Genomic DNA, 12028 nt, shown 5'->3' with positions numbered 1-12028 from the left:
TATAGATCCATGAACTTGATACTGTTATATTCCCATTTGACATATATGGAAACTGAGGCACAAAGAGATTAGGCAATTTGCCTAAGGTTACAGAGCTAGTAAGTGGTAGAGCTGGGCTCCAAATTCAGGCAGATTAACTTTAGTACCCTTCTCTACATTATTGTGCTCTGCCGATTCTCTGCAATGTGGAGAATTGATTAAGACACTATCCCTGTCCTCAAAAATTTAATCCGACATACAGAATGAATTGTAGTTAGAAATTGTATCACTGAATTTCTTTCCTTTAAAGAAATAAGGAAGGTAGATATTTAATGCCAAGTCAAAGGGACTTGAAGCTGAGGGAAGCATGATGACTCTCTCATGATAATCTAATTGATTTGGCTGATTCAGGACAGTAATCCAGTCACCTGTTCTTTTTACCTCAACATGCTGAATTTTGTTTTATAATAAGAAAAACCACATGCTGAAAATACCGTAATTTCTGTAGTAAAATTGAAAATTGAATATATATTATATATAAATATAAATTAAAGATATACTCTTGCCATTGAATATAAGAATTAGCTTGTATTCTAAGAATTATAATAAAGATAACCAGTTGAAATTCTAGTTCTGCCTTTTCAAACTAATATTTTTTTCCTTACCACTTACTGATCACCTATCATGTGCCAGACCGAGGATAGGCGGTTTGTAGTCCTGAATTCTGTTGTTAACAATAGAATGATAAATACTGTTATCCATGTTTAATGGACACAGATGTTGAGACTCAAAGAAGTTAGCTAACTGACACAAGTCATGCATCCAGTAACCAGTAGTACTGGAACTCAAATCCAAATTTCTCTGATTCCAAACTTAATATATTTTATTCTGTGCCAAATTGCTTCTCAAGAAGTCAACATTTGTTTTCAGAAATAAGATAGTTTTAGGCCCTACTGGGCCCTAAATTGGGCCCTAAAATCTTTTGTAGTTTTTTCCTAGTTTAAATTTTTTTCTCTAATAATTTCTTTCATCTTGTTCCTATGTCTCTCATGGTTATTTGCTTAACTCTCTAGCTACAGAAGAAAGGAAACCAGCTGAAGTTCTCATTGTTGAGGGACAACAGTATGCTGTCGTTGGGTGAGTAACACATTTTTCTTTATTATTAAGTCAGTTATTTTAAAACATAAGTCTTCTAATTCCCCTTGATGTGAATTGAAAATTTTAGATTAACGATTTCAAATCTTATAAACAATTATGACTTCTCTCCTTAACTATCCTTTATCTTGTTACTCTTGCTTGATGGAAGTGGTACCCCTCTGGCTCTTCAGACAAAAAGACCACTCCCCAAAAAATTTGGCTCCCTAGCTAAGGGGAGAATATTTTATCTTCTGAGAGAATATTACAAAAGATAAACAGTGGACCCCTGCCCAGTAGAGCAGACACTAGAAATATGCTTGGAGAATAATACATGGTCTGACAATTTAGCTGTGATAAGGGCTAGGCACTTTCTTGAATCATTACTTTCTGATATCCTTCAGACTTTTTTTTTCTTCAGACTTTTTTTTTCTTCAGACTTTTATAAAACTATTTTACGTGGATCACTCATTTCTGAGCATCTCATTGAACTTGGAGGTCCCATAATGGCTCTATTCACCTTAACCTCAATCTTATTTAACCTCCCAGTAGTGTCCCTTTTCAGTTTATGACATGTTCAGGTAACTTTCTCATGTTAGGAAAACCTTTTGTGACTTACCAGTAACTGTTTAGGAGATACCATTGTTCTTTGAAGCCACAGTTTCTCTTTCATCTCACCAAGAAAATCAAGACTAGGTTCCCATTGTTAATTCAGCAGTTCATGATTGAGCACCTACTATATAACCAGCAACATTGGGTAGGCTTTTTGTCAGTGTTTCTGAAATGCCAAGGAATGGGATACTTGCTCTCTCATATATTTTTTTGAGGGAGGTGAGCAAAGGGAGAGGGAGATAGAGAATCCTAAGCAGGCTCCATGCCCCAGGATACCCCAGGATGCCTTATTGAAGAGACTTACTTATTAGGAATGCCACACAGAGAGTGATGTGCCAATGCATAAAACTTAAGGTACTCATTCTACCTGTAATTTCATGACCCTGAAAATGAGTGCCCTTAATTTTGCACCCTAGGAATCTGTCTTGCCTCACCTTAGTCCCTACTCTGCTGCGTTTATAGGTAAAACACATAATTTCATAGTTATCAAGATCAGTATTGACTTTTATGTGTTGAATCATTTTAACTTTCTTGTTTTGAGTGCTTATTGGGTCATCTTTCTTTTCTTACAGAACTGTATTGCTCTTGATAAGAATTATCCTTGAATATTGCCAGTGTGTGGACAATATCCCATCTGTTACTACTGACATGCTCACACGTCTGTCAGATTTATTGAAGGTGTGTATGATTTCACTCTGTGATGGAAAAATAGTTGGAAGAAGTAACTCATTAGAGTATGACTAACCTTCAAACTAAGACGTTTCAGGGTTAAGTTATCTTTAAGACATTAATTTTGTGACATTTGATTGTGGTTGCATCACAACATGTTACTGGAAGAAGGCCGTCTGCTTCCTTCTCACTTCACTTTTAGTGATTCCTCATTATACCCATAGAGTTGTTAATGACATTGGAGACAGGAGATGATTTGTTCGTTAGGTGCTGAACATGACTGAGGCCACTTAGGTCAAAAAACCTGGACTGGTTTCAAATGTGCATGGAAGGAATTCACTGAACTTTACAAAATTCATCTCACTAAGGTTAGAGATTTTTCTTAAATCATTCTTTCAGAACCATTGATGTAAAATGAAAATGTGGTGATAATCTTATTCAGCCATTTCATTTTAACAGATATTTTTAACTGCTAGCATAAAAAAAAGGCTTTTTTTCAAATGTCTACTCAATTAATTCTGCCCCCAAATTGAGTTGTCATATTTAAGTCCAGAAAGATTTTGTTACCCTTTTGAAAATAAGACTCTCCAATAAGAATGACTGAAACTGAACTAGTTTTTTTTAATTGAAGTATAATTAACATATAGTGTGCTGTTTTAGTGAAACTGAACTAGTTTATGAATGCAGATTAAAGATTAATTTCTGAACAATTGTTTTTTAGAATTCCACTTTTTTCCTACCAGACAATAAATATCATTTAGGAACACCCCTCCCCCTTTTTTTGTCATTACATAAATAGATCCTAATTGCTTCTACTAGAAAATTCATTTGGTCCTTGAATGAGAGAAAAGAGGAATGTATTTTTAGAACTGTAAACACAACGCCAGCATATATAGAACAGTTTTTAATAATTTGTTGGGCTTTTTTTTTCTCCTTCCTTTGTTAGTACTTCAATTCAAGAAGTTGCCAGTTAGTTCTTGGAGCTGGTGCACTGCAAGTTGTTGGACTAAAAACAATAACGACAAAAAATTTGGGTATGGATTCTTGCTCTTAATTCACATGCTGAGATTTTACAATGAGGTCACCATGCTCATTGTGTTTTTATTTTTATTTATTTTTGTGTGTTTTTATTATACCTGATGTTTTATGACTCTAATTAAAGGCTCTAAAAGTAGTAAATGCTACTTCACTCTTCTGTGTATTACTGAAAAATTAACGTCTAGGGAAATGTTATGAGGAATTTCCACTATTTGGAAGTTGCATCACTATAGAAAATGTTAAGATATAATACATATGAGGTGCTTTGAGGTGAAAGGTATCTGGATGTCAGAAGAGAATCAGTTGTCCCATTAGCTTCCTCATGTCTGTAATACTAACAACTTGAGTTCATTGGGGAGAGCAGCATATTTACTACATCGTTCAGTTCCATATCATTTTTTAAAAAGATTTTTATTTATTTGAGTGATAGAGAGCATGTGAGTGGGGAGGGGCATAGGGGGAAAGAGAAAGTATCTGAAACAGACTCCACACTGAGCGTGGAGCCCAATATGGGGCTCTATCCCACGACCATAGGATTATGACGGGAGCTGAAACTGAGAGTCAGATTGCCCAACTGACTAAGCCATCCAGGCGCCCCACAAATCATTTTGTTAAACAAAGTGAAATAATGTTGCTGCTTTCTGCCAGTGTGTTCTTCATTTATGAAATAAAGTATATGAAAATAATTGACATTTTTAATTTAACTTGATATTTAATTAAACTCCACTAATATCTTGTTTTGTTTCTCCCTGATATATTCACTACTGGGATCTTCAGCTCTTTCTTCACGTTGTTTGCAGTTAATTGTGCACTACATTCCTGTGATCCGGGCTCATTTTGAAGCTCGGCTGCAGCCTAAGCAATATAGCATGCTTAGGCATTTTGATCATATCACTAAGGTACTTTTCCTTCTATTTTCTACTGGAATTTCATAATTTTTTTTTTTTGGAATTTCATAATTGTTAAGTATTTTTTAGATGTGACACAGGGACTTTAAAATATAATGTTCTTTCTCGTTACAGGACTACCATGACCACATAGCTGAAATATCAGCTAAGCTTGTAGCGATAATGGATAGCTTATTTGACAAGCTATTATCTAAGGTAATGATTTATGGAAATTATTAGGCATTGATTAAAGGTACCATGCCTTTTCACAGTTGTCTAAACAATCAAATAATTTAGGGTTTAGAAAAACTCAATAAAATGTTCAGATTGCCTGAATAATGGATAATCATCTCCTAAGGGGTTGGAACGGGGAAGGAGGAGATTATTTTAAGAATGATAGAAACCGTATATAGAAGTTTTTTATATTAGCTGCATTGACAAATATGTACCTTCTTCAAACTAGGTTTTAGTCTGAAAGTCTTTCAGAGACAGAATTGAGAGAACAAAGATGAGAATAGAGAAATAATTGTCATAAGGTGTGTTCTTATTTTCCAGCCTGAAGTGCCAGAGTCTAAGGTGCTCTGTTATTTCCCTCATAGATCATCAATTTCAGTATCTGTTTCTTGTTTGCTTCCCATTCCAAATGGGCCATTAAAAGAAGCAGTGGTTTCCAGTGAGTCCCCATCCTGGAAGGTATCTTTAGAAAAATGCCACTTAATCAGGCCTAGTCACTTTGCCTTACCCTTCACTCTTCACTACTATCTTCCTACTTCAACTTCCTACGTCTCCTGTTACCTTGACCTATTACGTTCTCCCAGTATTAGCAAGTCTCTCTTTGCCACTCCCTATCCTGGTGGTTTTCATGGGTTGCCCGGGAGTTTAGCTCTGTTTTTAATTCATCCCAAGATAACAGACAGTATTTGGTTTGGGTTAACCTCTTAATTGTAGCTTTTTGTTTTCTTATCTGAAAATTTAATATAGGGAAAGAAGGATAACGCAGTAATAGAGGCTGATTCTAAAAAGCTAATAAGTAATGGTACCATTGCTTGGATAGAATGAAACATTAACATCTAATTGTACTACTGGCTAAACTAATGTCCCAGCCATAATTTATTCATTCATTCATTCCTTTATTCATTCAGGAAGTTGAACTGTGTGAGGTACGTGGGACACATAGGGTGAAGAAATCTTCAGTGTTGTCCCTCAAATAGTAAAATATCTAATAGGAGAAGCATATCGATAATTATAACAGGAGGGTAGAGTATGTCAAGAGCCATAAGTACAGAATTGATTTTGTGCTATTAGAGCTTTTAATGCTTTTTGAAGAGCTGATTACCAGCTGAGGAGGGAGATCTGGGAAACCTCATGGATGAGGCATGCACGTAAGTTTTGCTTTTAAACAAACATAGGCATGATCAGGGCAAATAAAGTTGAGCTAATGAGATGCTCTGAGGTAATAGCAGTTAGGAATCAAGAGGAAGGGTTTTGGAGTCCAATAGACCTAAGTTCACATTCAGTGTTTGTCCCAGAATAGCCACTGAAGCACCTTGGGTAAATTAATCTCCTCAAGCCTCAGTTTCTGTCTTTAAATGGGAAAAATAATAGAGCCTTATAAGGTTATAGTGATGATTAATGAGATAATATTTATATGGAGTGCCTTTTTTTTTTATCATATGTCTGACTATAGCAAGTTTCCAGTAAATGTTGGCTGCTAATGCTTTTGCTGATGTTGTTAATAACAAAGGCAAGTTATTCCACTTAGCTAATGTATTAGGGTGAATGAACCAAGGAATGGGAGGTATGGTGGAAAGGCAAATGAAGAGTTTTGACTTCCAGTGGAAAGCTAAACAATTTAGGTCCGGCTTGTAGGGCTATAACTTGCATTCCATAAAATTCACTCTTTCTAAGTATACAGTTGGCTAACTTTAACCTATGTGTTGGTAGAACTACCACAATCAAGATACGCAACAGCTGCATCACTGTTAAACATTCTCTGGAGCACTTCTGTAGTCAGTTCTCTCCCCACATCACAAAACTTTGACAACTGATCTGATTTTCATCTATGTAGTTTGTTTTTTCCAGAATGTCCTTTAAATGGAATTAGAATGTAGCTTGTTGTCCCAGGCTCCTTTCATTTAGCATAATGCTTTTGAAATTCATAGTATGTGTTAGTGGTTTGTTCCTTTTTATTACAGAGTAGTATCCACTGTATGGATGTATCACTGTTTAGTCATCCATTTATCAGTGGATAGACCTTTGGATTCTCTCTGGTCTTTGGCATTTATGAATACTGCTATGAACATTCACGTGCACATCTTTATGTGGGCACATGTTCCATTTCTTTGTGTAATACCTTCGAATAGATTGATGGTTGTATAGAAATGTAAAACTTTATGACACTTCATTTAAACTGCCAATTTTTTTTTCCAAAGGGACTATACCATTTTTCCCCCTCCTTGTGATATATGAGAGTTTAGATGCTCTTCACCTTCACCAGTGCTTTCTATTGTATGTCTGTTTGTTTTTTAATGTGTCTGTATGGAATAGTATCTCATTGTGGTTTTAGTTTACATAATAACTTAGATGTTGAGTACCTTTTCATATATTCGTTTCCACCCAAGTCTTTGGTAGAGTGTTTAAACTTTTAGGTAACTTTTAAAGATTGGGTTATTGAGTTTTAAGTGTTCTCTATATATTCTAGATATAAGTCCTTTATCAAATATGTATTTCCTAAGTGTTTTCTCCCAGTCTGTCACTTATCTTTTCATTTTCTTAACAGTGTCTTAAGAACAGTTTTTAAATTTTGATGAATTCATTTACCAGTTTTTTCTTTTATTGTTCATGGTTCTTATGTCCTATACTAAGGAATTTTTGTATAACCCAAGTCACAAAGATAGTTCTCAGTGTTTTCTTCTGAAAGGTTTATTGTTTCAGGTTTTATGTATATATCTGTGATCCATTTCTAGTTGATTTTTATATATTCTTTTTTCTGGATAGTTGTGACACCTTTTGTTGAAAAGACTGTCCTTTCTCCATTGGCATCTTTGTTGAAAATCAATTGGCTGTTTTTGTGTGGGTCTATTTTCAGATTTTCTCTTCCGTTCCATTGATCTGTAAGTCTGTCTTACAGCAATACCTTGTCTTAATGTTGTAACTACCATAGCATTATTATAAGTCTTGGAATCAGACTTAGAAGTAAAGCCTTCTCAGTGTTCCCACCCCTCCTCCAGTGGTAGCCAACCTCTGCTTTGATTAGTTTTTGATCCTGGGCTTAGAAGTATTTTTTTGTTTTTATCCTCACAGCCCAGGGGATAAAAGAATTTGGTGCCCTTTCTCCATGACTTTAGGCTTTTGCTTTGTATAAAAGGAGGGTGCAGGGAGGTGGGCAGCACTTGTTCCTTTTCTCTAGTGGCAGCCAGTTACCTCCTGCTTGCCTGTGTTACTACTGAGAGTGACTCTGTGGTCTCCAGTTCTGACCTCAGTGTTGCTTGTGAGTACCTGGAGACCTGTGGAGAAGAATTTGTGAGTGAGTGCAGACTGCGCTGTGGCCAGAGTTCTCACTTACTGTAAACATATGCTAGTCCATATATGGCCATTGGGAATTTGTGAAAATGTTAGTTTTCTGTCTGAGGTAGTCACCTCTTCTTCCTATGCTCTGCCAAAGTGAGACAGTTTCTGTGTGCTCTCTCTGTGGAAGTAGAACCCAAAAGTTTTTAAGTTAACAAATCACATGATTAGAATTGCACTTTAGAAGGATTTATCAGATAGCATGTACAGTGGATTTGAGGTGATATGGCGTGTCCTTTGTTTGGAATGCTTTCACTTAATTTTTTTCATTTGAAGACTCAGCAGCTCAGGTGTGCTGCTCTGGAAGCCATCTATGCTGTTGCCTATGTTTCCTTCACCCGGGTTCTTGTGGCATGCGGGATCCACTTTCTGGACTGCCAATCAGCTTTTAGGTTGTCAGCTCCCCAGAGATCTCTGTCTCTGATTCATCCTTGTACACTAGCCGGCATAGTATCTGATGCATTCATTCAGTCATACACATTCACACACACATACACACACTCATACACCTACATACCTACATACACACACACACACATGTTCATATATACACACATCTAAGAAAATATGTATCCAGAGCTTACTGTGTACTAGTCAGTTTTATTAAATGTTTGTTGACCTTATATTTGGACTCATTAAAATGTGACTACATTTTTTTCAGGTGAGAATCTTGAAGACCTTACCTAGGGCAGTGTTTCTTAACTGAGATAGCTTTGTCCTCTGAGGACTTTCAGAAGTGTTGGAAACATTTTTGGTTGTCACAGTTTGGGGAGTGGGATGATACTGGTAGCTAGAGAAGAGAGGTCAAGAATGCTACTGAATATCCTATATATAATACACAGGATAGCCCAAACAACAAAAAACAAGGTAATCCAAAATGTCAGTAGTGTAGAGGTTGAGAAACTCTGACCTGCAGTAGGAATGTGCAAAATAATCTGAAAGTCCATTTGATGGCCCTTAGCCACTGAGGAATAAAAACTGAGTGGGAGATTTCCAGTCTGTGTGAGCAGGAGGATTGTAATACCAGCAATAGTAATTGAAACATGAAAGAGGAGCGGGTTTGGGAAAGCTCATGGTAAACTCAGGGATGGTATGGAACATTTAGGAAATGTGTGACTTAATAAAATGGTTCAGGACTAGAGATATATTAGAAGTTGTTAGGTTGAGATTGATAAGAGAGAAAGAGGAGACAATAAGGAGGAGTAAAATTGAGGAAGCTTTGCACTTAGGAGACATAAGACGAGGAAGGTCAGGAGGGGAGGAATCAGGAAAGCATTTCATTCCATGAGGACCAAGGACCATGTTTCAAGTGTGAGGTGTGTGAATACTGCAGAGCAATGAGGAAGAAGAATGCCTAGGGAAATTACTAAATTTAGAAGTTAAGATGTCTTCAGTGATTTTTGCAGAAAGACATTTCAGAAGATTGTTGCTAATAGTGGAGGAAAGTGCTTTGGGTAGTGGCAAGAACCAAATTTTAAGGGTTGAGAATAAAGAAGTACAGTATCAAGTTTTGGTGACTGGAGAAATATGATGGTGAAGGTAAGATGGAAAGGATAGTATCTCTAGGGGAGGCAGGGGTGAAGGAAGGTTTTAGGGGGTGTACTACTTACCTGGAGCTGCCATTACAAATTACCAAAGACTGAGCGGCTTTAAAACCACAGAAATGTATTCTCTCATGGTTCTGGAGGCAAGAAGTCTTAAATCAAAGTATTGTCAGCCATGCTCCCTCTGAAGGCCGTAGCAGAGAGTCTTTCTAGCTTCTGGTGCTTGCCATCAATTGTTGGCATTCTCTGGCTTGTAGATGCATCATTCCGATTTCTGCCTCTGTCTTCATGTGGCCATTTTCCTTCTGTGTGTCTGTGTCTAAATTTCCTTCTCCTTTTTATAAAGACACCAGTCAGTGGATTTAGGGCCCACTCTAACCAGTATGACCTTACAAGATTCTAAGTGAACATGAATTTGGGGGGGGGGGGATACTGTTCAACCCAGTACAGGATGGTAGTTAGATATGGGGACATTACCACAATGAAATAACTACTTCATACCCACTAGGATGTCTAAATAAAAAAGACAGACAATAACAAGTATTGGTGGAGGATGTGGAGAAATTGGAGCCCTCATACACTGCTGAATAGGACTGTAAAAGGTTATAGCTACTTTGGAAAAAATTTTGGCATTTTCTCAAAGATTAAAGTTACCATATGACCCAGTAATTCCACTTCTAAGTATACACCCCAGAGAATTAAAAAACATTTGTTCACACAGAAACCAGTACATGAATGTCCATAGCATTATTATTCATAATAGCCAGAAAGTGGAAAGAACCCAAATGTCCATCAGCTGATGATGAGATAAATTATGGTATATTCATACAGTAGAATATCATGCTGCCCCATGAAGGATGAAGTATTGATGCGTGTTAACAACTTGGAAGACTGTTGAAAGCATTCTGCTAAGTGAAAGAAGCCAGTCACAAAAAGCCATATATTGTATGATTACATTCATGGAAATTAGTAGTTGCCAGGAGCCAGGGAGGGTGGGGCATAGGGAGTAACTGCTGATGGTTATGGGTTTCTTTTGGGGTGATGAAAAAGTTCAGAAATTAATAGTGATGGTTGTATGAATTTACTAAAAACCAGTTAATTGTACACTTTAAAAGGGTGAATTTTATGGTGTGTGAATTATATCTTAAAAGTGTTATTAATAAAAGATAAAGGGGTATTTTATATATTTCAGGCTGAGGCAAGGTAAAACGCTAGGTGATCACAACTTTTCTTATTTTGGTGCACTCACATGGTGACTTCTACATGGTTCTAAGAGCATTATATTGGAACTCATCATTTTAATAAACTCTGTAAGATTAGTACATTAAATTATTTAGCCCAGGGATCCCTGGGTGGCTCAGTAGTCTGGCACCTGCCTTTGGCTCAGGGTGTGATCCTGGAATCCCAGGATCGAGTCCCATGTCGGGCTCCCTGCATGGAGGGAGCCTGCTTCTCCCTCTGCCTGTGTCTCTCCTCTCTCTCTTTTTGTATCTCTCATGAATAAATAAAATCTTTAAAAATAAATTATTTAGCCCAGATAAGTCTTGTAAATTAAAATAGTATATAATTTGTGAATTATAAACTGTGGGCCAGAGATGGTTATATGGATGATATTGGTGTATTGTTCCAAATTTAAGGATAGTAAAATGAATTTACCTGTTTAAATTTTCAGTCTAGATCATTGCTGAAAAGTCTTTCTTTACCACAGTGAGGCTAAATATGATTACTGTATATTGGCCTACCTACAAAAGAAAAAATTTTAATCCTACCAGAGTCCTATTGATTTCAGATCTGATCATGTTGACACATTCTGAAAATTATGTTTAAAAATAATCTGTTCATTTGGAGGGCCTAAAGATATATATCTTTATATATTGAGCCAGATTGGTAGCTAACATTTTTTGTGTACATATTTTGTATCAAGCACTGTTGTGTATCCTTATGAGCCATCTTTTTGAGTCCTCACAGCAAGCCCTTTGAGATAGAGAATGAAGTAACTTTAACTTGCCCATTGTCACATAGCTAAGAATTTGGAGAGCTGGGATTTGAACCGAAGTAGTCAATCTTAAGGGAAGTAGCCTATGTTCTTAGCCACTAAATTATGCCGGCTTTCTCAAAGTAGATTAGGATATTTAATGAAAAGTTCTTGAGATTTGCATGAGTAGCACACATCATAGTTGAAGTGTAAGCTTCAGCAATATCAGAGTTAGGCATGTAAGGGCTGAAAACCTACGTCTGAGGGAACAGTGGGAACATTAAACAATCCAGAGGATATGAACATAATTCTCATTATTTTTCCCTGCCAGTATGAGGTGAAAGCTCCCGTTCCTTCTGCCTGTTTCAGGAATATTTGTAAGCAAATGGCAAAAATGCATGAAGCTATATTTGATCTTCTTCCAGAAGAACAAACACAAGTGAGTAGTAATTCCTAAAACTGCTTTTTTATATATAACATATGCATACAGAATTGGAGTGTTTTTACATACTTTTGGTGCAGTTAAGCCTAGTTCATATTCCAATATGATTATTAGTTTTTTCACTAATTGACCTGTGGAATGTGGATGAAAATTTCTGATTTCAAAGTGCCCCTAGCTCCAA

General features: G+C 36.6%; 1 protein-coding gene across 7 annotated transcripts in view; it reads left to right on the top strand.

Moving 5' to 3' along the window:
* The window catches only part of VPS54 (VPS54 subunit of GARP complex), a 76293-nt gene that overhangs the window by 57054 nt on the left and 7211 nt on the right, over window positions 1-12028 (top strand). For 6 of the 7 annotated variants that reach the window (XM_055328185.1, XM_055328188.1, XM_055328186.1 and 3 more), the window contains 6 exons: window positions 1053-1116; window positions 2298-2403; window positions 3341-3428; window positions 4210-4331; window positions 4455-4535; window positions 11737-11844. In XM_055328185.1, coding sequence (XP_055184160.1) covers window positions 1053-1116; window positions 2298-2403; window positions 3341-3428; window positions 4210-4331; window positions 4455-4535; window positions 11737-11844 — 569 coding nt within the window. Of the gene's footprint in view, window positions 1-1052; window positions 1117-2297; window positions 2404-2661; window positions 2763-3340; window positions 3429-4209; window positions 4332-4454; window positions 4536-11736; window positions 11845-12028 lie in introns of those variants that run through there. The other variant, XR_008664830.1, reaches the window with a different exon arrangement.

The sequence above is a fragment of the Nyctereutes procyonoides genome, unplaced genomic scaffold (genome assembly GCF_905146905.1).
Source record: "Nyctereutes procyonoides isolate TBG_1078 unplaced genomic scaffold, NYPRO_anot_genome, whole genome shotgun sequence".
NCBI classification, from domain to species: Eukaryota; Metazoa; Chordata; class Mammalia; order Carnivora; family Canidae; genus Nyctereutes; species Nyctereutes procyonoides.
This window is presented reverse-complemented; position numbering and strand designations above follow the sequence as displayed.